Raw genomic sequence first — 25886 nt, 5'->3', positions numbered from 1 at the left:
CGTATGAACTGAGGGACCTGCAATGTCTAGATGCACTTATTGCTGACGGACGCGTTTAAGCCTACACCATCTTGCACCGGCTAAATAGCTTCATGACGTGGTTTGGGGGAGACGGAGGGTCTTGATTGATGGAATTGCGAGCGCCACTGATCTTGGATCTAACTGCTGACGAACTGCTTCATCTGGTCTATGGATTGTACAAAGTGGTGCGTAAGCAGAACGTGTCCCATGAGGCGGCTGTTCACAATCCACATCGGTTTTGAAGTCAAGCGATGCCATTCATCAGTATTGCAGACGACATCTCCAGACCAGGACCCTGTAACTTGAGTGAGACACTGTTGACCCTCAGCGGGGTGCACCAACTGGGGCGTTTCACGCAGTGACATGCGATACTCTAGACTATTCCCCGACCTTGACCTGATCAATCCTTGCAACATTAAGAAATCATTGTGATTAAGATAATAATACCACTATGATAAGAGGCTTCTCTTTATCATGATTAGGCTCTTGTTATCTTTGTATCCTCGGCAATCGATGCTCAGACCACGTCCCATCAGACCAATGACAGTAATGCCGTGAAGTGGCGGGCGGAATTATGCTGACCCGGGGGGTTGGGTTGCCTGGTCAGATCAACCCAGAAACACAATCTCAACTGGAACATTGACAGCAATCAAGAGCGACACAACGCCGCTGGCGCTTGTATCGTCCCACCAAAATGTCTCTCGACCAGAGAGTCCAGGTCTGGCTCAGCAACATCCAACAATCCACCGACGATCCATCGCCTGTAACAGAACCGTACGCCGATGTCCCGCCCAATCCCTTGAAACGTCGACGAGTCGATTCACCACCTCGAGAGACCTGGCCAAATATCAAGCTGTCGCCCAACGACCCATTCTACGATATCAAGAAGAGATGGCTCCTCGAGGAAGAAACAGCCATCAAGAAGATACGCCTCCAGCAGGCTAAAAACGACATGCTCAGGGAAGAATTAGCCAGAATTGAGAATCGACCGCTCAAGAAACGAGCGACCGCCAGCAACCAAGTATCCTCCGAGGTGCAGCAGCAATACTGTAATTTCGTCAGCTACAGTACAGGCAAGGTCGAGCGACGGCTCATCAGTAGAGTTATACCAGCTCCACAACCTGTGACAACAGAATCCCGTACACCCTCCTCGTCGGGATGGGCACAGCAACTCCGATCGCAAGACGTCAAGGCCGAACCTGACACTGAACCTGTATCATGGCCAGAAGTAAATCCCGAGCCCATCACCGAGCCGATCAAGAGAACAGTCGTGCCTGTTCCCTATCCCAATACTACACTGATTGCTGCCCCTTCGCCGGAATGGGACCGCATACTCCGAGCAGAAGAGGAGTTGCAACGCGGGGTGAAAGATACAATGAGGCTCGAGGCTAGAATGAGGATCCAGGCTAGAGAGAGACTCGTCGCTCGAAGAAAATCCCGATCCTCAGAGTTGACGACCCTCCTCAAACGCATCAACGACATCTACGCTGGTCGTGGTATTCTCCCCTCAACTGTCCGAGTCCTCATGAAGGCAACGGCGGGTTTATCGTGGAAAGAACTGGCCTGGGCGCAAGGCGGATCTCAAAGCGATGTTTATTACTGCTCCCAGCGTCATCAAGTAGGCCATGCGCCCAGCCACCATTCTGTGAAAAAGGTCCTGCACCAGACTTCTCGTTGCATGGGATATGACGCTCTGCCACAAGAGTGGAACATGGAGGTTGTTCAGAAGGTTCTTGAGCTGTCGTTCAGGGATGATGGTACCTGCAGCAAGCCTCAACTTGTCGACTTCAGATGCAGGTGGGCGCATCTCCAATCTCCTCAGCTACGTTATGCGTACTAATATTATATGTTCAGCGTCGATGGTGCCATAGTTCCAGAATACCATACGAGTCACGACATCCCGCAGCCCCCCGATTTCTGCGTCTACATCGACCCAGCCAGCGACCCAACCAGCGACAATATGCCGGCGCCGATCGAGCGCTTCGAAAAGCACGTGTACAGAGACATCTTCAACCACATCGACCTAAGATCTCCCCGAAACCATCGACCAATAGCCTTCCACATCTACACCCTCCCCGAGAACACAGAGCACGAGCTTCAGCGCGTCAAAACGGCCTCCGCTGCACATCGAGGGTTCCTCAAACGCCTAGTGAGATTGAAAGAAATAGCTGATAACGGTTCAAGCTACGACCTGCCCGAATTCCTTCCGGGGATCATCATCTACAAACATAACTGGTTCCTCAGCGTTTCCAAACTCGATGGGGAAAATGCAAGGTTTTATGGGATTGGGGATACAGCGACTTCCATGGGTGTTTACAAGATCGTTTATGCGCTGCAGATATTGCGGGATTGGGTCAAGACGGTTTATTGGCCTTGGCTGCAGGGGCTTTTAGCCCTGTGGCCTTTGGATTGGGATGGAACGCCTTTGTAATAGCGATTGTTTGTTTAGTGATACCCCAGATTGTCAGGATACCCTTTCTGTATTGTATTGATCGTCTTTATTTGCTCATAGCCTTGGTGTAGGGTCTACCTAGTGGAATATACAATCTCAGATACTTCTTCTCTCGTCAAGACCTTACCGAACGAGAACATCACATCCGTCATGGTCTTGTCGATGATCTGCTCAATCTGCTCGTCGCTTGTGACCCCAACCTCTCTTAGTGTACTTGGCAGTCCTGTAACCTTGACAAGCCGTGCAACACACCCCCCCGCCTCAGTCTCCTCCCATCCCAACGTCTCATTGAAGATCTTCACGATCTTGGCTTGCGCCTCAGGGTTTCTCGCTTTGGTGTATCGCAACACAGGCGGGAGCATAATACAGCTCGTAATGCCGTGCATGACCTTTCCAACACTACCCAATTGATGGCCAATCGCATGACTGGCGCCCATATTGACTCTGTAAATAATAAAGCCCATGAGCGCCATGCGACTTCCAGCTTGACACTTGCTCACACCGTGCACAAGCTCGTCTTCACCTTCTGTTCCTCTGCCCAGTCCCTCTTTATACTCAACCAACCCCTTCGCCAAGTCTCGCAGTGCTTTTTCGCACCACTCTTGCACATCAGGATACTGTTTGCATTCCGGATTGCATAGCGTCTCAACGCAATGATCAACAGCCCGTATTCCAGAGCTTAACCAAAGTTCTTCAGGCGAAGTTCTCGCAACCCATGGATCCATGAGGATTAAATCTGGCGCACCACCATCTTGAAGTGAGAAATGCTGCTTTTTCCCAGCGCTGTTGGTGCAACTTGCGGTATGGTTCCATTCTCCCGCTGACAAACTCGTCGGCACAAGAATGAGCTTCACGCCCTCTGCTTTTCTCATCTTGTCCTGCGGCGCAACGCCTTTCTCTTGATCCAGCAGATCTTCCATGTCCTTGTCACCGAAGCCAGCAAGCAGAGTGGCGGACATTAGACGCGCGACTTTACAAGCGTCGGAATAAGAGCCGCTCCCGACGCTGATGATACAGTCTATCTTGTGCTCTGTGATGCGATGGGCAATGTCGATGACATCGGAGTATGGGGAGTGAGAGCCGACACCTTCCTTGACTGTAGTGAGGCGGTCGCTAAGAGCTTCTTTCAGATCGGAGATAACATGTGTGTTTTTGGCCAGCGCTTTGCTGTGGACTAGAAGAATGCGCCGGGAGTTCCATTCATTGAGCGCCGCGAGGATGTCATCTTTGCTGCGAGAGTTAAAGATTGCGTCAGAGCCTGGACGATGGCCACCCTCGAGTTGAGGGATTCGATATGGCTTGAGTGTATCAGTCATGGTGATTCATGCAATTGAGAGAGGACTTTGAGAGATTATGAAAGATCTACGTGACTTAGAATAAAAGCAGGTAAAGTCTGGGTCGTTTGGGCCAAAGTGGATTAGTGACGTCTTGATTATGATGCTTTGCCGAGTTCCGAGCCACTATTCCCGCTTCTTTGCTGACTGCATCTCATGGCCTTACGCTATGATAAACTTAAACCTTCTTAATGAACAGGCTTTGAGACTTCTACATTATTCAAGATCACTATTTCGCAAGGCGATCTCTTAGGTTTATTAACCGACACGAATGCCGTTGTTTGTTAGCCGATGTATAGCATGATCAGTCCATCACAGGCTGATGACATAAGTTGGCAACTGTATAATGAACAGCATACTGTGATGTTGTGGCCAAGACTTTCAGCAAAGCGTTTTTCGGAGCGTTGCACAAAGCTTTGGGGGATGACAAGAACGCGCTGCTTATGGGAGCTATAAGAACTCTATTACGGGCAAGACAATTCTAAATGCTTAATTTAGTTATTGCGTAACAGTCATCCAGGAGTCCTATTTATCAATAAGTCACTGGATCCCCAGCTAGCATTAGATCCTACTCAGTGAAACAGATTAAGGTCATACAGTTTTGATAAAAACGCGCGTTGTTTGTGCAACTGGGCTATGGATACTATTTGTGGCAGACGTTGCGAATTGAAGATGCTGTGAAAGCTAACATGACCAAGTGTTCCAGTCTACATTGCCAGCCGGTAGAAAGCCACGAGAATGCCTTGAGGAGCCCAGCGTGATGGTAGCATACGTTCCTTCGTCACCACAATGCGCCGTCAAGTCGGGGTGTTGTACAAAGACGCTCAACGCCATATGATGCGACAGATCTGGACGATTCTCCAGATTTGTGATAGACACAGCCTGGTAGCACATGTTTCAGGAGGGGGGGGAAGGGAGATTATGGACCTGCATAGCCGCGTCAGATAGGTTAATATTAGAGTAATCAAGTCTGTTACACAGATCCTGGCTGTCCGTGATCTCATCGATTCCCTGCGGCCGTGTATGCACGCTGTACCTGCGTCCTAGCTAACACATATCCTTTATTTAGAGAACTATTTAAGTATACAGAATCACTACCTTCGGCCTCATCTCCACTAGCGTTATCTAAGTCACCTACCCCCAATCATCAATCTGTTTCTTGATCTTGTCTTATACCTCAACCATTCAGACCTTGTCTTTCAGAAAAGATGACTATCGGGGGTTTCTTTGACTTTGACAAGCCTGAATATGCGCATCGCATATCCTACTACGACACAGACCGTCTCCGTAAGCAGGAGGTCATCAAAACCCGTCAGATTACAGCTGGGATAATCAGCTCCCACATCAGAGGTTGGGGTGCCGTCGCATGCCCTGGAGGCACCCTCGTGCTCAGTGCGATCGCAATCCGTCGTGTTTACGTAGCAGAGTCGCAGCTGAATCTCATCCGTGCAGAGCTCGAGAAACGAGATGTTCCTCTGCATAAACTACAGAAGCGAGATATCTTGATCCCCTTGGGAGCATGCGCTGCGGGAATGGACGTTGGTCATGTGTTTGATCAAGCTGCTATTCATGTCACACACACCTGTGCTGAATGGAGTCTTATTTAGCTACCAGAGCCTAATCTAGGGTTGCGACGAATGCCATGCCCGATCTTCTGCGGAAGCTGGCGCGAATAGTTTCCAAATATCTTAGCAAGGTATTCCGCAGCCACAGCAGCATAACAAAAAGGTAAATGGCATAGAGTGAAACTCAAACTTATCATCGATTCTTCTTTTATAGCCTTGCCACTAGGTATCCTGTACATGGCTCGGATACTGTGAAAGACTCGTCATTCTGTGGGTGATTAGATGGCGGAGGTGTATCATGGAAGCTATGGGTAAAGAATGAAGGGGTTGAAGGGTTGCTCGAAGTTAAGCGGAATTGGTTCCATTACCCGTCTGACATGCCGTGATGGGCTAGTCGAGCACAGCCACTGGTAAGGCTATTCTAACCAACGCTGATCAGGCAGCTTTTGCCATGAGTCACCAAGACTTAATCCCCGCAGATCTGTCAAACATGCGCAAAGGTGTCTGTGATCTTGTAGTTGCAATGCTAGACCCTTTGAATAATCTCTTCCGCAGCCCTAGAAGTACAAGGTCTGTTACTCGCCGTCACAAGCCCCCTTTGCATTCTAAAACTTAGCACGCCCTTGCATCAGTCCAGTATGCCGTACCGTCTTCAGAAACAAACCAACGGCGAACCTGGAAAAATACAAAAATGCACATTCTACTCAACTTATCGCCCCTGCGAACACTATAAACAGCGTTACTGTACCAGATACCGAAATCCAAGACAGTGCTGTACCTGCGCGGACTCACGGCCACTGCGCCCAGATGGTCGTTACCCACGGTACATCGATGGCACTGGCTGGGACCGCAATGCACCGAGATGGGCAAACTATTGCGAGGGATGCCAGAGGGCAGAGAAAGAGTATGACATACTTCGATCAGCGATTGTTCTTTGCGAACACTGGAGAAAGGGCTTTTGTAGCGGGTTCGGGGTTTGCTGTATGTGCTCAGATGTTCGGCCACAGTCCCATGATGGTCTGTATCCGTTGTATGTTGATGGGCTTGGGTGGGTTTACGGTGCGACGAGATGGCAGTTCTATTGTGAGTTTTGCAAGGACGTGCATGGAATAGAAGCTCAAGGGAGAAGAGAAGGTGCCTAGATTGATGGTTTCGACCTCCACAAGAATGCCTCAGATGAATCCTTCGCTAGCCTCCAGCTGAATTCTCACCTATATATCCTGTGTTGAGCGACTGAACCCGACCAGTAAAAGTCATCATCAGGTAGCGGAATGCTCACACCATACATCTCCTTAACCCTGAAACGCCTGGAAACAGTAAACGGCGCATCATTCCACAACTTAGCACCATCTTGCTTCCATGGCAAATGGACATCAAACCGCTCCAAAAATCCCATCACCAACAGCGGTGCAAGCATGTCTCTCTCCCTCTCAACAAACTGTCCTCTCTCATCACCAGACAGCCAGACCACAATCCGCAGCGTCCGCATATGCGATAGTTTGACGAGCTCAGCGGAGACATTATTCCATAGGGTTTCAGTCTCGGGCGCTGGTACGTCCAGTGTGATGTCCCATGCTTGAGGGTGGCTGTCGTAGTACTGACTCACGCCGGCATAGAGATGCCATCCGACTTCGATGTGTTGCATGGAAGCAATGTGCTGCTTGGGAAGCATGGTGTCCAGCGATGTGAGCGCTGACTTTGAGCTGGCTTGGCCAAAGCCAAAGCAGAAGGTGTTATCAGAGTAGAGGTACGAGATGGACTCCATGTATCTAAGATATAAAGTCAGTATTGCTTCATGATGACAAATCGGGAGAGTACATACGCTGCGCGACAAACCAGCGGAACTCTCAAGAGTCCTCTCTGAGGTAGCCACTGATAATTCTCTGACTCAAACGCCGACTGTTTGAGTCTGCCGCGATGTACGGTCAAATGCACCTTATGATTCCCCACGACAAGGCGCCAGATCTGCGTACGCACCTCCAGCGGTAATTTGCTAAATAGTAATGATCCCGATTGCGCATCTTGTAGCGAGCCGACAGCAGAGAACTTTTCTTCCAGCGATTGAGTATAGGGAACATTCCAATCACGAGGGTCAAAAATTGGCTTTGGTTCCGCTGCGTTGTCTACGTGGGTATCAGGATGCAGCTTTCGGTGCATCTCCTCAATCTCGCGCGGCGTCAACGGCTTCTCCGGGAGTTTGGCGCCGCGATACTTGTACTTGGTATCGGTATTTCTACCGAGTAGCCGATTCAAAAAGTCCATGGTGGCTGTATATGGTGGCTTTCAATTTGAATCGGGTGGGGAAGAAGTATTGTCTCAGCCTGGTGATGAGGATATGGGGTTGCTGTTCTTAAAGTGTGGAGGTACGTAGATTGGTGGCAAACAGGTAGTTAAGAAATGAATAAGTAAGAGCACTGTCGTTTTATACATCAGTATACCATAATTCGTGATGGGCGGCCTCAGATTTTGTAAGATGTAATGCCTAACGATGTAGGTCATGTATGTGACCCCAATTCAGACAGCTGAAAAGCCTTGGGCTGACTGGAGGCCAGCGCTTATCTCGGGTTCGGCAGTGGTAGCGTCAGATTATGGTTCCGCATCTCGGATCGTCATTCCGCCCTGCGCCAGTATGCACTCCCAAATAGTCCCTGCCAAGTCGGTTTGCATGCAAGAAGCATGCGTTACATAGTGCAATTATAAGAGTTCTAGCCAGCTTCGCGGTGTCTGGCCTCAAACCACGTTAAAAACTCTTATTGAATGGGTTGAGAATGGTGCTGCTTCTGAGGCTCTGAAAGGTACCAATGATATTGATACTATTTGGCCTCTTCATCCAATCTCATCGGAAAGAATTCTTCACAGAGGTGCGTATACTATCAAGAGTCACTTAATACCTGGGCATAATACTCGATGCCTACAAACCTATCTGTACTAGTTAGCTATGCTTCAGCATCGAGGTTTTAACTATAGCTTTTATGAACAGGTAGACAACTCGTTTTACTCTTGACTTCATTATGAACAGCAGCAATGCATTATTCAACATAAGAGCCCGCTGTTTAACCCTGCATAATTACTGTTATTCTGACCTTCCTATTCCTGACTAAGCGAGATCGACATACTTTCACCGCCTTAAGAAAAGCTAAGACCCTGTTGTGATCCTCTCGTGCGAAATCACTGGGTCAAAGACTTTTAGAAACGTAAAGACCCCTACATTAATTAGGGCCTAAGGCAATAGGGCTTATATGCTGTTTCATAGATCGTAACACAACAATGGTTTCATTCTTCTTCATCAATCATGATTCCCCACAAAGAGCGACGACCTACCGCTTCGATCAACACTACACCCCCAGAACTTCTCCATCGTATATTTAATTTTCTGCTCCACGCCAGGGATCCAGAGGAACCGAAGGCTGCTCGCGTTGATGACATCCGCTCCCTTCGCTTAACATGCCGATGTTTCTGCCAATGGGCCTCACCGCTGCTCATCCCCGAAATAAGTGTCTATATGACTGAGAAGTCTCTGGAGCGCTTGAAAAATGTTTCTCAGCACCAATTGATCAGATCCGGGGTACGCAGCCTTCATGTCAAGCTCCCATACTATGAACAACGAATGGCGGCCGATCTTACCCACTTTGCCTATTCTCACATAGCAGGTATGAGGAACCATCTTGACCATCTTGAAGATGCGATATCTGGTGCACTGCATGAGAGACTATCCTACAACGTGCCCAATTGGGTCAATCACGAAGTAGTTGGGTTGGGCAAGGATGTGATTTCTGCTTGGAACTCACTTTTTACCGCAAATCCAGAAGACCTACAGCGAGATTCGGATGAACACGTCAAGTTTAGGAAAATCCTAACAGATACCCATCGTGAGTATCAGCTTTTGTTTAAAGCGCAACAACAAATGCGAGAGAACGGAAGTTTCCTCTCCACCGTTGCATCTGCCATGGCGAAAATGCCTCATGCCGATAGGTTAGAAATCACTGATGGCGAAGATGCTGTTCTGAGAGATGCCTACCTTATGGACCGAGACTACCGCCTATCTTTAAGGGCAGTCATGTTGAGACCTCATACCTGGTCAGACGCTTCAAATCTCTACCCGGACCCTGATTTTGAACCACCGACCGAATTCTTACACAGGGTTCCAGCTGCAATACACAGAGCAGGAGTGACCTTACGAGAGATGAAACTCCAGTGCTCTGCGCCATGTAGCTACGCCAAGCTCTCCATGTCTCCCTCTGAGCGAGTTTCGCTCGTCGAATCGCTTCAGAACTTGCAAACACTCACTCTTGATGCAGTGAAAGGTTCCATGACGGGATGGTTCTTCGACCATCAAGAGGATGCAATGGACTTAGTCTCAGACTTCCTCTCCGCACTTCTCCAGTCTTCGGGTCTCCAGAATCTCAGCGTTTCGTTTTTTAACTTGCGCAGTTTGAATGAACTCCTCGCCGGAGCACATAACCAGTCTTTAAAACGGCTACATTTGGTCGGCGCCAGGTTACAAGCTGGCAAACTTGGAGAATACCTGGCTCGTGTTCCGGGTCCATGTGATGTTGTCTTGGAACACGTGGAAATACTCGGTGGGAGATGGGCAGACGAAGCTGATGAACTGAGGGGCCTCTCAAGAGCATCGACTACAGTCGTTAAGCCTTTTGGAGACGAGTTTCGCCGTGGGCGGTCTACAAACGTGTGCAATGCTGAGGAGGAGAGGATGCTGAACAATTACCTCCAGAGAGCAAGTTCTGTCAATCCTCTCAGGAATAGGAATATTTGAGGTTAGCTTTAAAACATCCGGGCCTATACACTTGGCAAGGAACACGTAATTCAGTTCAAAGTGGATAATCTGGCTTATTACATTCTAAAGATATATCTTCCTACTTCCGTGTCGCTGAAAGCAGGCAGGTCAGGTGGCAAAAAACTGAACCCGTTTTAACCTCATCCCAATTCATGAAACTATCACAAAAATGCGGATTCCAAGAGCTCCTCTGAGATTATCATTAGCCTCCGCGTTTTCGGTCTTGGTGTCAGTGCACTCACGTAAGTGTTTCTTAGCCTAGTTTGTTCCTTGGGCCTCTGGAAGATCCTCAATCGCTCTCATCTTGTCGGCCGGTGCGCTGTGAGTGTTGCGAAAGCTCAGGTAGGTGATCCAAAGCGCTAGAATAGCTACCAAGAGTGACGGAATGCTGGTCGCCAGCGCAATAACAGCAGCAGGAGGAAGAGAAGCCATCTTTGAGCGGATGGGGTGATCGACTTCTTCTGGTTGGCCCTTTAATATGGATTGGTCGATGAGCCGGATGTGATGCGTAGGTAATGATAGGAGACGGTTTGTCGGTGTGATGAAGGTAATGAATGCGAATTGATCAAGACAACAAGAGGGCTGATATGTCCTCTTTTAAGCACAACCGTGCCCCGTAAGAGATTGAATGCCAACGGGTGCTTTCACCTTTCTTGTTGAGGCTCAGTAGCTGTAATCAGGCCCTCTGATCATTGCGACAGTTCCGCCATTGGCTGGGCCTTCGTTGTACCTTGAACTTGGGAACAGGTCCGTGATATCCCTGACATTGGACTGTTGTTGATGGTGTCTAAAGGTCTTGTTGCGCTGTTGCGCCATTGGCTATCTGTGACTTCCTCTGGTGCCCGGTCCGCATCTTTCCTCTTATCCCCTGTAATTGCGACCGTTTCGCTATAGACTCCGCCTCCTGCATTGCGACGGTTTCGCTATTGGCTGGACCTTGTTTGGCATCACAATCCAGCTGATCTGTGGTATCCTTCACTTTAGGCTGACATTGGCCGTTTTGTCCGCCACAAAGCGAGACCGCTTTCACTGCGCTGTTTCACCATTGGCTGTACTTTGTGGTTTTGCGTGTCCCTCCTTGACTGGACTCCCTGCATTGCGACGGTTTCGCCATTGGTCAATCTGGGGCCTACCATTGAAGGGCGTTTCGGCCTTAGGCACACCAGCTTTAGGCATAACAGGGCTCTGCTGATTATCACGTCTTTCCCCTCTGTGACTTCATTGTTTCCATCTAAATCACGACCCAAAAGGTTTACCATGCCAGTCTCCACGCTCAGTTGCCCGCCGTGTCGTAAAGCCAAGAAAAAGGTATGAGGTTCAACATACTCATCACTATAAGTCCATGCTGACATGTCTCTGGAACCAGTGCAACCTGGGGGATGATGGTTCACAGACCCCTTGTCAACGATGCAACGAGAAAGGATTGCAGAGTGAATGCACAGGGCTTGTGCTTACTGAAAGAGCGCAGGCCCGAAAAAGGAAAATTGCAGCAACCGACGTCGATGATGATAAGGCCAGTGATTATTTGTAAGCTCTGGGTTATATTTGCTTTTATTTAGACTTGAAACTGATATACAAAGGCCGCTAGAAGTCTTTTGGCTGGAGAGGTTGACGCAATACTCAAAGTCTGCAATCGCCATTCAACAGGACACATACGATCGACTCGACCTACCACCATCTTATCACGAAGACCCACGTGAGGTTCTTGAAATGCTCGAACAAATCGAAGAGAATCGAGCACTAGTTAGACCTAAAATTGAAGCCTGTGAAAGTACTTCATCTTTAGCGGCTTTGCATTACTTTTCATCGAAATCTTCAAGCACTTACTACTCCTTGTACGGAGAATCTGTACCAGCGTTTTTTTGTTTTTTTGCCGGTCAGACGGAAACTACATTCTCCAAACCCCAGCCTTATCAGCAAGCCAGCCTTGCACTTTATGCCCTCAAAGTGCAAGAATATCGACTCCTCCAGGATTCGCGTCTACTGTCGAAAGAGTCTGAGCTGTCATCTTATGCCCAGAAATACAGTGAAGTGATGCAGCACCTGAGGACTATTGAAAATTGCACAATGCTGCCATTACCTTGGACACACAACCTACTATCACTAATTGAATTTAAAGAACTAAGGGGACAATTCGTCTCAAATCTCCAAGCCACAGAGGAGAAGGATATGTTTGGCCGATCTCTGCTACACTTGGCCCTTGATCTCGGTGTAGGTGACGACGCTGTACACCTGCTCAGTGGTGCCGCTAATGAGCCCGACATTTGGGGTCGTCTTCCTCTACACATCGCTTCCTCCACTGGCTGTATTGACTTAGCCACACGTTTGATCTACGACCAGGCAGGAATTCAAGCGAAGGATAAGATGGATTTGCAACCTCTCCACTATGCTAGTGCTGCGGGGCATTTGGACATTGTGAATCTGTTGATTGATAAAGTTGAAATTGACCCAAAGGACTGGCATGGCAGGACGCCTCTCCTCTTTGCTGTCGAGAACGGACATGTAGCAACAGCTACTATGCTTCTTGATAATGGGGCTAATATTGAAAATGGTGATGTGGATGAATGGACACCACTGCTGCATGCTATCAATCATGGACGAGTGGGCGTTGTTGACTTGCTCCTTCGTAAAGGCGCCCAGGTCAAGCCAATGATGGAAGCTACAATTCCTATGATCCCATTTCCTATGATCCACCCTTTGAGGGAAAGACATCTTGGCGTCATCAAGCTGCTTGTTGAACATGGGGCTGTTGAGGAGATTTGTCGTTTCATTAGCAAAAATCTTCTACTTTGGGCTGCTAAGATGCAAGATCATCGCCTCGCTCGTCAACTGGTCCTCCACAAAGTCTTTCGAACACCCATCGCTACTAACGGTATCACTGCGCTTTCGTATGCCGCTGAACAAGGAAATCACGAAATCGTGGTGGAACTGCTCGAAAATGGAGTGGACCCTAACGAAAGGTGCAGCGGTCGTGAACTACCGTTGTCATACGCTGTGGCGGGGGGACACGTAAATGTCACGAAAGAACTACTCGAACACAACGCCAACCCAAATTCAAGATCTGGTATAGATATGGATGGTCAAATTTTTATCGTCAAAGCATTTGACCTAGGATATCCGGATATCATTGACCATCTTGTTGCTTGGGGGGCCGATGTCGGCGCTATCGCTTCTCGTGGCTGGGCGCCAATCTTCCCGGCTGCTGTCAATGGCCATCTAGGCGCTGCTGAAGGCTCATAATGGGGTGTCAAATCTCACTGTTTGTGATAGTTACAATAAGATGCCGCTTGGGATTGCTCAGGAGAGGGAAAACACAGAGGTCGCAGATCAAATGTAAAGTCTCCTTATTAGAGTATGAGTACAGCAGGAGTAGTTGTTAAAACATATGTCTCTCTCAAAGAAGCGGCCTGAATCTCTGTGTTGCAGAGAGTGAGGCGGCGAGGAATGACTCTGCCCCTACAGGCGATATGCACACCTCATTGGCGGAATGCTAATGCTGCATCCACGAGGTCTACCATCGTAGATATATTCCTCCAGAGCGATCTCATTACCCTCCGCGTCTTTTCTGAGAAACTTAACCTCCCTTCTGTAACTGACTTTGCCATCTTGGTTGGAGATGACTTGCAACTCGTGGTTTATCGGAATAGCGAAAGAGCGTTTCTCCTCAGGCGGTACAACCACACTCACCAGCTCGGCAGTATCATTAAGTGATATATCATGTTCCAGCTCAATATGACGTCTTCCAACTCTATACAGAGTCCCCACGTCAAACAGGCCCTCTTTGGCCAGTCCAAGGTACGCCAATAAGGATAATGCCATGCGACGAATTCTCAGGTCTCGACATTTGAGGACGATGAAGAACAGCATTGGTAGCCAATTCATTTCGAAGCTGAAGCTTGATTGTGGTATGCGTTGATGGCCCGGTGCTGTCGATAAAAGGAACGCTTCTTCTGCCAATTTCACAGCATCGCGGAAGATATTGAGATGCTGGTCCCACCACATTTCTGTATGTGACTGTTGCTTTTGGATGTAAATCTTGGCCATTTTGTGCTTGAATCTCATTCCGCATATCGCGTACTTATCCGATGTTGCAGATGGGGGCAGTACACGCTCTAGATGATCCATCTTGGATTCCCAGTCACCTAGCAATGAAGCCAGCTCAACCCTATCATCATTACCGTCGTACAAGCACCCCATGATCCGAATCATCAGGTCATCAATCACTGTCTGCGCTTCTCGAGTATCACAAAACTCTAAAGGTATCGGTGTCTCGAATCCGATGAGCTGCGGTAGACGCGTCGGTGGTTTGGCACCGCCAAAGAAAAACGGCGTTATACTCATCCGTCTGAATATGGGTACAAGGTACTGACACATCCATTCTGTACGCGAAGAGTTGTTGAGAATCATGATACCATGCCGACAGTGCTCCAGAGCAGCGTCAAAGTCTCCCTGTAGGTATTCTATGCAAATGAAGAGTACGCAGAGAACAAGAATCATCTGCTCATCACTGGCAGACTTGACATGCTTTATAGCCGCATTATAGTGATTGACAGCAAACGTGCTACCACAGACCTGCCGAGTAATCCGAGAACCTCTAGCAAATTCTTCGTAGAGCGAGCTGATGGACAGAACAGCATGGCGCATGGTGGGCTCAAAGTGGCTGAACTGCATGACCAGATGCGTCCAGAAGTAAGAGTCAGTAGGACCCGAGAGGACTGGTCCGACCATTTCTGTAAAGAACTGGAATGCTCTGCCTTCTCTCTGATCGCGTGCGGATAATTGGTTTGGGCGGTAGCACGTCAGGCTAGCTGTGCCTTGGTAGCCGCCGCAAACGCGGCGAGACGAGAAGCAGCGCTTACATGAGGGCTTGGCTTCGTCGCATTTGATCTTCCGGGCTCTTTTATAGTGGTTAATACACGGAGTAACTCGCGGAGGTCGGAGTAACGCACTTGCAGGTTCGGCAGCCCGTCTTGACATGGTGGCGAGGATTTGGTAGAGGCATACGTGGGGCTGTACCGAAGAATTGTACGTGGTAGATTGAAAGTATCCAGTCGAGCGTGCAGCTCCTTGGCTTTGAAGAGAAGATAATTTGCCGTGGCAGAATGATAAGAGTACCCCAGTTCGTTTCAGTGACATTGAACGCGTGGGCCAGCATCCTGCAATGACGATCACGTAGTGGGGCTGTTCCGAGCTTTTTGACCAATAATAGTGTGGACTGTCTAGACAGTCCACATCCTACATGTCGTGAGTTAGTGCGCTGCGGCTGTGACGCATTACAGTACAGATATAAACAGTTTAAAGGAAGGTTGTAATTACTCTGCTAAAGTAGTAGTTAGTATTATTAGTCCTCTACCTATTAGTTCTGCTTCAACTCTTCCACCTTCTTCCATCCAGACTCAAATCCCTCCCCTCGCACATAAAGTTCCTCCTCATCAACCTCCGCCAAGGCCATATCATGAAGAGCATCCTTTATATCCCTTACACGCTCATAGATACCCCCAACAGCCTTCAAATTCGGTAACCTGTCGGCCCTCTTAGCCAGAAGCTCATCGATATGCTCGTCAACAACCGGATTTTGACCCCGCGTATACCCATAGAGGCAGAGATACTCTAGAGATGGTGGTAACATGTCTACCAGTCTGAACGGTGCAGGTTTCTCAAGTCGGTACGGCGGTTCCTTGAATCCATACTTATCGAATCCACCGAGGTATTCTCCCAGGAGTGGCATGATGCCGATGCTCAGATGCGTGAGGTGAGGAAAGTCGTGTAATGACCCGATAGTCGGTGTGTACTCTTTACCGCTTTCCATCTTGTGCCCAGTAGTGATCTTCTTATCCAAGACCAGCCGATCGCGTCCATACAGATCAAGCTGGTCCTTTATCTCCCAATCCGTCCCATCATCTTTTCCCTCCTCGTAGTTCCCGTCAACATCCCAGTCCACCGCATTTGCCCCGGCGCCTACATCAACGTCAAGATCCAACACTCTCAAAGAGTGTCTATGTGCATAAAGTGCCCTTATAATGTAGAACGGTTCACTAGAAGTATCTGCACCGTCAAGAGTCCATAAACCACCAATTGACAGTTTGAATTCCTCAAGCGCCTTGGGAATCGAGATCATGACTGTGAGGAAGCTAGGAGATATATCACAATGGGTGATCTCCAGTCTCTTCATATTCCCTGTCGCCGGGACGAAGAACTGGCGGTCTGCCTGATAATCTGACATGCCATCCATCGCCACTGATTCAAGAGCTGGGAGGCGATGAATCAACTGGATGGATCGGAGAATATCGCACGCGGTGTAGAACCTCTCGTCGCTTCGAGCACCAGCAAACAAACGAACGTTCTTCAGCTTCTGAAGTGGCGGGCTCTTCATCTGTGCATAGTTTGCTTTGAGCATATAGTCCACAATAGGTTGTTGGAGGTTCTCGGCAATATACAGCGTGGAGATATTCTCGCAGAGTGAAAAGAGAAGGATTATCATGGCAATTGAAAACTCGCTCTCCTTCTGAAGTTTGAACTCATACTCGCGACACTTCCAACTAAGGATCTTATCGACCTGGTCAGCGGTTTCGTCGCTCAGTTCTAGACGACGAGCATATCTTCTTAGTCTTATTTCCGTTGGGTCGCCCAGTTCTTCATATCCCATCGAGGTCGGTAGTTCATCATACTCTGGTATCTTGGACGTTGGGGCATAGATCCAGGGCGCTGCGTCGATGACAACCTCTTTGACGGCTTTTGCGCGTAATGGGTCTTCGATGTAAGATTGCAAGAGACAGTAGAGGCGTTTTGTGTCTTCCTCTGAGCTAATTTGTATACGTGAGTAGTTAGGAGGGATGTATATAGATCTGCACGCGTTTGCGCGCGTTGGAACGGCATGATGAGGGAATTTGAGAGGTTGATGACTGTGAAGCGGTCGGCAGTTTGACCATCCTGGGCGGGCGGGCGGGCGTATCCTTTGTATAAGCATATTTTCTCCAGGAGGTAATTCCTGTTAATATGTAGAGTGCAGAGTAGCAGGAGAAAGAAGTTAGTGGTGTTGCTGGTATCGCTTATCTTGATAAGATAAGAAGATCATGACCTCTAGATCCTCCTTGGGGAACTGGGTTAAACATAGCAAAAGGTATCCTAAACTTATACTAAGTTACTTAAGTCGTTGTATCATTTACAATAAAGCTCTGAAATTTCCGCTAGGATAATAATTAAGACCAAAGTTGGGATATGTCTCTATATTAATAGTACAAGAAGGTGTTCCAGATAGAAGATCCATCAGTCAACCAAGAGATCCTTTAAGCCACCCATCATTCCAATAAGCTTCTCCTTAGCCAACTCTTTGTTGACCTTGTCAATTCTGCCCTCAATCTCACTTCGACTTCTCGATAACTCCTTTGCAACTTCTTTCCACGACAATCCGTCTTTCCAGTCAAGTGCCTCATGCTTGACATCGAAGCCAGCTTCTCGTCCCTCGGCCAAGTGCACATTCTCCAGGATTCCATGGTGCTTGCGAACCCTTCCGCCGATTATAACAGTCTCAATTTCTCTGACACCTGCATGGCGGACGATAGCAGTCAATGGGTCATGCTCAGCTGCACAGCTAATTGAAGGAGAAGTCGTGTCAAAGATGACCAAGTCCGCCAACTTTCCCACTGCAATAGATCCAATGTCCTTATCCATGTTGATCGCACGAGCTGCTTTGATAGTAGCCAGATTGAACGCTTTCTGCACTGTAGCCCGCATCTTCTTGGGATAGTGACCTTCAGCGAAAGTCTTTGAGTTTTGAGATCCTCGATCACTTGCTAGTGCCATCTGCATCTGATGCATCATGCTGACTGGTCCGCACGAGTGGCAATCGGCTCCAAGGCACGTCAATGGGAGGTCTTCACGAAAACCTACTGGATCTGCGCCTGATGCCATGAAGATCTCGGCATCGGGAGTTGAGACGATGTAGGTTCCAGCCTCAGTGAGGAGAGATGCTTGTTCTGGTGTTGTTCCGTTGCCGTGAGTGAGCAGGATGTCAGGGCCGAGGAGACCGCAGGCGTGTAACTGCTCCGGCACGCGAGATTGTCCTATGTAAGGTGTCAGCGTCATATACTCAGCAGAGATAATTCAGGCGATGCCTACCCTTTGAAACTGGCCAGTGTCTGTAGTGGCTTGTAATAAGCTTCACTCCAGCCTCTTTCACATGGTCAAGCGTCTCGGAAATTACATTCTCTGGCAAGAAGTAGCTGTCAAAGAAGAAACCCAACTGCACTCTCTTGTCATCTCCAAACGGCCCCTTTGCAGCAAGGGAATCCATCTGAGGCAGCAGCCAATCAGGTTGAGGAGAGCGATCAAGCTCAAACGAAGACTCTGTCCATTCTGTAGCGCGTAGTGGCATGACTCCATGGCAATAGATGGACCTTATACCAGACGCCAAGGTCGCGCTCAAAGATGCTGGGCCGTGTTCGGGACTGGACGCGCCGTGTGCATTATCTACGACGCAGGTCGTTCCAGCGTCAAGTGCTTCAAGGCACCCAGCTAGTTGGCCCCAGAAGAAATCTTCCGATGTGAAGTTGAAACTTTGAAGATTGGCTACTATCTCATCAGCGGCTTTCTACAGTTGTTCCAGGACTGTACTGACCTTCAAGCATGTAGTCTAGCATTGTAGAGTCTCCAAGTCTCCCCTTCAATTGACTCTGCCAAACATGATGATGGGCGTTGATGAACCCAGGAGCGATAATTTTGCCATGGCAGTCAATTATCGATCCATCTTGGGGTTCAATACCATGCCCGATCATGACAATGCGATCATCCTCAATCAAGACGTCGGTGTTTTTAAGGGCGATGACATTGTCTTGCGCATCATGCTGCAACACGGTGCCGTTTTGAAGAAGAAGTCTAGCAGCCATGCTAATAATTATTCATAGATGCCAAGAATAATTAATTGTCAATATTAGTGTCGTGCGCGCTGACTATTATACTCCTCATCAAAAGTTCAGTCATCGGTATATTCAGTGGATATTACTCGGCTCTAAGGTGAAGCTCGGTGAATTGCTTATCAGATAAGACCAAAAGTCCGCTCCGGGGTTCGGGGATATCGGTGGGTGACGTATGTCTTACCCTGCACTGAGAGCAAGACCATAATATCGGGGACACTTTGCACCGCTTGCAAACGTCAATGGCAAGAAAAAGCCCGAGATTATGGTCACAGAGTGAATTTTGTATCATAGATGATTGAATTTGCCAACAGACGGCTTCATTGTGGTGGGGCATACACGGTAAACACCTGTCAATTTGTTCACTTTTTTACGTTGTGGGCCAACAAATATGTTAAGCAACGCTCACTGGTACCGGGAGAGGCGTATCGAAAATTAAACATATAAATGGGGAGCTATAATGCTTCACTTCAATGTCAATTAAACGATTAAATAATATGTCTACCAGGCTTAAAAAGTATTTAATTGTTACTGTTCAACTGAGGAGAGCTGCCGAAGCCACATTCTGCGGACGGGTGAACGATTATCCGTGCGCCACTCAGCCATCTGTGTGGCTGTCATGGCGGATCCGCTTTCATTGGCTAAAGCTCCAATCCCACGACCAAGGACTGTGGCACCCAATGAATCACCAGCATTTCAATCGGAGCGACAACTGCCTCTCTATCCAATCGGGCAATGCCGTCTTATGCAGCAGCACGTTTCCAGCTCGATGATCACTCAGATCTGGATCGTGATCTCTCTCGCGAGTGGTGAACTCTCGCCCTCCCCCCACGGATCAAACCGTACCAAGCCATCGTCAAAACAGCATGGCTCAGCATCAATCTCGCAACCCTCACGTGTCGGCCAAGCCCGGCATCAAATCAAACCGGCACTTGATGTTATTCACTAGACAGAAACAAGTTAATCAACTGACTCGACTCAAGACTAGAAGCATTCGAAGCTTTTTAGAAGCTTGTCTAAGCGAAAAATGGATTAGGTCGTATTTTTCCCTCGACAGCAGAGCTGCAGCAATCAGCTCCGGAGTCTTTTCTCCAATTCTTCTCGTCAGTGCGCCAAGACCCCATGGGCAAAGCATGCTGAGACATTCAGGGTGAGAGTGGCCCCCTCCCCCCATCAACCCCCAGCTTCTCAACTTCCCTTGGGCCGGCATTCCCCAGTCTCCCCCTTCTACCTAATTCAGCTCATGCGGGATATTCCAACCCAACGCGTGCTTTTTTAATGAAGGCATCATTCGATGACAGCTTCGCGTTGGGGGAGCTTGGACCATGGGTGAGACTAATGCCCATCGCACGGGCCGGTTACGAAGAGATCTCGTGGCGTTCGAGTCAGTAGTCTAGCTCTTGACAATTTCGTATGATGCCTCGTAGCCGAGAAAACCTAGATACCAGAGATCCAGCGAGATAACCTTGCTCCAGGCAATGCACGCACGTCAAAAAACAACTCAATTGAGAGACCCAACCAAGCCAACAACCCTCATCAAAACCTTACCGTTGCAGTGGGAGACGAACCATTCCATTCTGACTTCTCCAACATAGACTTGCTTGACCAATAACACCGTGAACCACGACACACATTTCCAGAAACACCAAGGCCAAAGGAGACAAGCATCACCAGGCTCTGCTAAATCAGGTTGATAACGCCGATGCCGGTCGATAGCGCAGTCTTGGTACGAAATTAAAGGCCCGAATACTGTAAAGCCTCGCTAACCCGAGTGAGCGCATTTGGAGGAGCCTTCCCACGCTGTTCTAACTCTCCTCAGGCATCCAGACCTATCATCACAGACCCGGGAGATCGACTTCTTGGCAGTCACTAAGCTTATTCAAGTGAGGTTTCGCAGCGGGCGTATTGTCGGTCCGATCTCCACAACGGCTCCAACGCTCTAAGCCCGTTCTCGTTAAGCCCCAGCTCGTTGAGGTTAACCCTCTCCCTTGGCGTTGGAGACGATTGATGTGAGTGGTTGGAGAGCGGTGGGGTCATTGGTAGCTTGTTTTATGGTTCTACCCCAGACTGGTCTGGATTCGCAACCACACGGCTTAGGCGATGCCGCGGGATAAGAATTTTCGCACAATTTGGGGTCATGGAGAAGTGGAGCGTCACCCATTCTCATGCGCGGAGTAGTGTTTCCCACCCCCACATCTCCAAGTTTTCTTGCGTCTGGGGTGATTGTGTTGGGGAAGTGGGACAGGTAGCTTGAGCTTATCGCGCCGACACTGGGGACTCCGCAGGCTAAGCTTGAGCCTGAGCGAAAAAAAGAGCTACTCTACTAGAGACAGAGCTAAGCTGGTGGTGTGGAGGACAAGTCCGAGGGCGAGAGAGATTTGTATAAAGAAGACCATTCACCACCGCGAATATCTTCATTCTCATCATCGCTCTCATCTTCTCTCATCTGATAGACAAGAACATCCTCCTTCTTCTCTACTCAACACCCACATTCTTCACAATGGCAGGCGGTGCTATCCCCACAGCGGCTCCCCAGCTCGCAGGCGGCTACCTAAAGGGTCGCGCCCTCATCTACCCCCTCGCTCTCGTCATCTCCCTCTTCTTCCTCTGGGGTTTCTCCTACGGTCTTCTCGATGTCCTCAACAAGCATTTCCAAACCGTCCTCGGCATCACAAAGCTCGAGTCCACTGGCCTGCAGGTCATGTACTTTGGTGGCGGTTATCTCCTCTTCTCTCCCATTGCCGCTGAGGTCCTCAAGCGCCGCGGTTACAAGCTCACTATCCTGATGGGTCTTACTCTCTACTCTCTCGGTGCTGTTCTGTTCTGGCCTGTCGCCAAGTCTGCTGATAGCAACGCCAACGGTCGCGCTGTCTTTGGTGGTTTCTGCGCTTGCACTCTCGTTATCGCTTGCGGTCTCGCTACTCTCGAAACTGCCGCCAACTCTTACGCTGTCGTCATCGGCGCTCCTGAGTCTGCCTCCGCTCGTCTCCAATTCTGCCAGTCTTGGAACGGTGTCGCTTCCTTCATCGGTCCCCTCATCGCCTCCAAGTTCTTCTTCACCGGCGAGAACCAGAACAACCTCACCAACGTCCAGTATGTCTACCTCGCTGTCGCCTGTGCTGGCGCCGCCGTCGGTGTCCTCTTCTTCTTCGCCAAGCTTCCCGAGGTCAGCGAGGCTGTTCTTGAGGATGACCAGGCTGGCCACGTCGCTCAGGGCTCCATCTGGAAGCAGTGGAACATGTGGTTCGCCTTCGGTGCTCAGTTCTGCTACGTCGGTGCCCAGGTCACCATTGCTACCTTCTTCATCAACTACGCCCACGAGAACGGTGACATCACCACTGCCAAGGGTAGCAACATGCTGAGCTATGCTCTCATCACCTTCACTGTCGGTCGATTCGTCGCTACTGGCCTTGCTGTCATCTTCAGCTCTGAGTTCATCATGGTTGTCTACTCTTGCTGTGCCATCGCTCTTACTGCCTACGTCAGTGCTGCCCCCAGGGGTATTGCCAGTGTCGGTATCCTCATCGCCGTCTTCTTCTTCATGGCTCCCATGTACCCCACCATCTTCGCCATGGGTACCCGAAACCTCGGCCACCACACTCGACGTGCTGCTGGTATCCTTGTCATGGGTGTTTCGGGAGGAGCAGTTTTCCCACCTATTCAGGGCGCGATCGCTGACGCCAAGGGTACTCGAATCTCCTACATCGTCCCTACTATTGGCTTCGTCTACGTCCTCGGCTACGTCGCTGTCAACTGGGTTCGCGGCGGAATCACCTTCCTGGCCCCCAAGGCTGAGGAGTCTACTATCGATGAGATCACCTACGATAACGAGAAGAACGATGTCATTGTTGAGCAGCGCGAGAAGAAGAACCACGATATGGCCTAATTGGAATAAAATGGATGAATATATAGAAGCGTTCTAGACGGGCGTTAGATGATAGATGCCGGGCGCATAGATATACTACGAGAATCAGAATTTAATGTTTTATGATCAATTACTCAGAAGACTTCCATTGAATGTGACCAAATGTGCAATGCTCTGACCGACTTGTCCGCGAGTCCGGTGAAGCTTCGTGATGTTTGGACTCGTGTATTAGTCATGAGCGTGGGGACCAGGCCGCGACATGACTCGAACCCCGTAAATGTGGAGAAAGGACGCCACTCCAGCCAATCGCCCCAAGCGCACGGTGATTGGTGAATGCCGAGATACGGCTTAATGGTAGACATGACAGTCAGGTTTCTGTCTTGACAACGACGCGCACCCAGGATGAAACCCCAACCAACTCTTGGTATATGATGAATATTAGAACAGCTCTCCCTGTAAACGTTTTTTTCGCAGGACTGCCCCATCACCAGTCTCTGATGTATGCGAGCATCCAACCTATCCCAAGCGATGAAGACATTGAAGAGGTTAGACGACATGAGGATATCTTAGAATGGTTTATGATGACTTTATGATAAGTTTAGTACAGTATTTGACCAGTTTAATTTTTATTCCTTATCCAGGCTAGTATTTCAGTCCAATCTCTTGTTCAGAGACCGAGATTCTGTACAAAGTCCAGTTCCCGAGCGAGTGATAGGTGATGAGACCTCACCAGTGCCTCCAAAGAAACCCCGACTCCGCCATATCATCGAGGACACTACTGGCACTGATCTTTGTCTGCCGCTGATAGTCAATGATGAAGCTCTGGAACTCCCGCGCGCCTTGAGGTACCCGTTCTGGATGGAGGTGCCTGACTCGACTGAGAACTCAGACAACGAGATCCTGGCCACGGATGGTGAGGAGCAGGGGGAGAGATTGTACAGTTCACAGGAGGAGATATCGGACTCAAATGAAGACTCAGAGAGCGAGGACTGGCGTGATTAAATGGTAGAGATAAGGAGATGAATTGAACTTCAGAGATTGAAAGTCTGGCTCAGCTTGGTGGCAGGTGCAAATGTTAGAAATAGTGAGGTGGCTGAGAATGCAAATCAGTAAGTGGAAAAATGCTGAGAATAAATAATAATACATGCCGTGGACGCGCCAAGAAACCGGAATCTGACTTCTGCTTTTTTTAATGTGGAATAAACACCAAGTGTTGGATAGCAGAGCTGAAAATCTGGGTTTTCTTGACAAACTTTGCTAGACTTGGGCCCAACTTAGAATTACAATCGCACCACGAATATATCTCCGAATTCGTTAAAACGAGTATAACTTAAAAGATCATCTTTGTTATCATTATAAAATTCATTATCCGCCTGTAGATTGAGCCTGTATGTGGCTCTGAGCGCGCGATACAATTTCCCTACTGGTTGTAGACCCGCCATTGTCGTGATAACCTCCCGTGTTGAAATTAGAGCTACTACGTATTTATGCAATATTGAAACGAGTCTATTATGAGGCCAATAATATAAAACATTTGTTTTCGCTTTGTCCGCCCGTGGATTCCATCTAGATCTGCAGCTGAGGTGCGATGCACTTCACCCTCTCGTTTTCTGAGCTTCATTTGCTGGGCTCAGTTCCACCAAGCTGATCATAATGGTTTGTCTTCCAGGTGCATTCTCAACTCCTCCTGACTATATCAATAACTTCACTTAGTATTCTCAGCGTAACCCCAAGCTTAACTCCAGACTTAAGCATATCGCAGCTACTAGTATATTGTTACCCTGAGTAATCTTTACCTGAGCTCTCGGTTTGACAGCATCGCAGCCCAAGTACTCTGATTGCCAGCTCAGTCACCTCTCAACTCAGATCTTGTCTTGAACCGCAGCATAACCATTTCTAAGTTGCTAGCCCAAGTCTGTCTCAACCCTGGTCTGGCCTGGCCAGATGTGAAATCCCTGCTGACTTCTGTCTTAGCTTCGGTCTATGCTTTTAGTCCAGCTACATATGGGCTGCAGCTTTTGATGTTAAGGATGTTATGTGAGTCTCAAATACTCATACGTAGGAACTCCAGCCCCAGATTGTCAGATTGACTGTATTCTGGTATCTTGTATAAACATTTCTATCTTCAAGCCTCGGTCTTGGTCTTTTGCACAGCACTAGCTAGACAGGCCTGTTGAGACTTGCCCCTTCTTTGCCACATCCTCTGCAACGATATCCTTCAGCCTCAACTGGCACTTTGTCCCGCGGACCAGTGCAGGGGCAATATCCAAAGGATGGAGCTTGAACACAGTAGTATAAGAGCTCTTTCAAGAAATCAGGACACTCGATGAGTAGCTCGTCAAACGCATCTCGGATATCTGACTGTCCTCCCGCATCTCGTAGCTTGTTCCTTGCAAACTCCAGTGCCGGGTCTCGGAGACCTCTTGACCTATCGGGAGTTAAGGTGTACACGAAGGGAATGGAATTGAGAAACTCGTCGAGTTCTAGGGTCTCATCCAAGGACCAAGAGTATTTTCGTGCGGAAAGATCTCTGAGCCCTTTGATGTCATATTCCTCCCCGAGAGCATACATTATCGCGTGTGTTGAGAGAGCCCCGGAATTTGATGCAGTATTAGTTTCGTCGGTCTCGTCCTTCTCGATAGAATAGTCGCCCGTATACAGGTAGTCGACCATGAGCTGTATCATATCAGGCTGATGTGATGACAAATCATATGTCCCAGAAAACGCTTCCTGAAAGACTTTAAGCAACGAGTTACCCATTTACTACCAGACGCTCACCTTAAACTGACCAGCGCATGCTGCCCGAAAGACTGGAGACTGGCTGCAAATGATGATTTTGTGAACCTCTATATTTCTCCCTTTACAAGCGAATGTGAAGTCGGTGAATTCGCCAGACTCGCGGGCTCTGTCATTTCTGTCAACCATGATCCCGAATTTAACGA

At 48.8% G+C, this 25886-nt stretch overlaps 10 protein-coding genes across 10 annotated transcripts; 5 read left to right on the top strand and 5 right to left on the bottom strand.

The window, feature by feature from the left end:
• Positions 1-715: 715 nt before the first annotated feature.
• Positions 716-1861, top strand: J7337_013808 (uncharacterized protein; the record flags this gene model as incomplete). Its single annotated transcript, XM_044831284.1, has 1 exon — positions 716-1861. One exon carries the CDS (start codon positions 716-718, stop codon positions 1859-1861), a length of 1146 nt encoding a protein of 381 aa, XP_044674559.1.
• A 686-nt stretch (positions 1862-2547) lies between these two features.
• J7337_013807 (uncharacterized protein) lies at positions 2548-3789 on the bottom strand (the record flags this gene model as incomplete). Its single annotated transcript, XM_044831283.1, has 1 exon — positions 2548-3789. One exon carries the CDS (start codon positions 3787-3789, stop codon positions 2548-2550), a length of 1242 nt encoding a protein of 413 aa, XP_044674558.1.
• Positions 3790-5015: 1226 nt separating this feature from the next.
• J7337_013806 (uncharacterized protein) lies at positions 5016-5414 on the top strand (the record flags this gene model as incomplete). Its single annotated transcript, XM_044831282.1, is given in 2 exon segments — positions 5016-5118; positions 5131-5414. The coding sequence occupies 2 exon segments, from the start codon at positions 5016-5018 to the stop codon at positions 5412-5414; spliced, it is 387 nt and encodes a 128-aa protein (XP_044674557.1).
• Positions 5415-6579: 1165 nt separating this feature from the next.
• Positions 6580-7634, bottom strand: J7337_013805 (uncharacterized protein; the record flags this gene model as incomplete). Its single annotated transcript, XM_044831281.1, has 2 exons — positions 6580-7141; positions 7195-7634. 2 exons carry the CDS (start codon positions 7632-7634, stop codon positions 6580-6582), a joined length of 1002 nt encoding a protein of 333 aa, XP_044674556.1.
• Positions 7635-8664: 1030 nt separating this feature from the next.
• J7337_013804 (uncharacterized protein) lies at positions 8665-10146 on the top strand (the record flags this gene model as incomplete). Its single annotated transcript, XM_044831280.1, has 1 exon — positions 8665-10146. One exon carries the CDS (start codon positions 8665-8667, stop codon positions 10144-10146), a length of 1482 nt encoding a protein of 493 aa, XP_044674555.1.
• Positions 10147-12234: 2088 nt separating this feature from the next.
• J7337_013803 (uncharacterized protein) lies at positions 12235-13407 on the top strand (the record flags this gene model as incomplete). The annotated part of the gene is made up of 1 exon (XM_044831279.1): positions 12235-13407. One exon carries the CDS (start codon positions 12235-12237, stop codon positions 13405-13407), a length of 1173 nt encoding a protein of 390 aa, XP_044674554.1.
• A 334-nt stretch (positions 13408-13741) lies between these two features.
• Positions 13742-15144, bottom strand: J7337_013802 (uncharacterized protein; the record flags this gene model as incomplete). The annotated part of the gene is given in 2 exon segments (XM_044831278.1): positions 13742-13753; positions 13765-15144. 2 exon segments carry the CDS (start codon positions 15142-15144, stop codon positions 13742-13744), a joined length of 1392 nt encoding a protein of 463 aa, XP_044674553.1.
• Positions 15145-15523: 379 nt separating this feature from the next.
• Positions 15524-17043, bottom strand: J7337_013801 (uncharacterized protein; the record flags this gene model as incomplete). Its single annotated transcript, XM_044831277.1, has 2 exons — positions 15524-16965; positions 17019-17043. 2 exons carry the CDS (start codon positions 17041-17043, stop codon positions 15524-15526), a joined length of 1467 nt encoding a protein of 488 aa, XP_044674552.1.
• A 390-nt stretch (positions 17044-17433) lies between these two features.
• J7337_013800 (uncharacterized protein) lies at positions 17434-18541 on the bottom strand (the record flags this gene model as incomplete). The annotated part of the gene is made up of 2 exons (XM_044831276.1): positions 17434-18230; positions 18286-18541. The coding sequence occupies 2 exons, from the start codon at positions 18539-18541 to the stop codon at positions 17434-17436; spliced, it is 1053 nt and encodes a 350-aa protein (XP_044674551.1).
• A 3038-nt stretch (positions 18542-21579) lies between these two features.
• J7337_013799 (uncharacterized protein) lies at positions 21580-22965 on the top strand (the record flags this gene model as incomplete). Its single annotated transcript, XM_044831275.1, has 1 exon — positions 21580-22965. The coding sequence occupies one exon, from the start codon at positions 21580-21582 to the stop codon at positions 22963-22965; it is 1386 nt and encodes a 461-aa protein (XP_044674550.1).
• Between the last annotated feature and the right edge of the window lie 2921 nt (positions 22966-25886).

The sequence above is a fragment of the Fusarium musae genome, chromosome 11 (assembly GCF_019915245.1).
Source record: "Fusarium musae strain F31 chromosome 11, whole genome shotgun sequence".
Taxonomy (NCBI): domain Eukaryota; kingdom Fungi; phylum Ascomycota; class Sordariomycetes; order Hypocreales; family Nectriaceae; genus Fusarium; species Fusarium musae.
The sequence above is the reverse complement of the archived record's forward strand: the minus strand, read 5'-3'. Positions and strand labels throughout refer to the sequence as shown.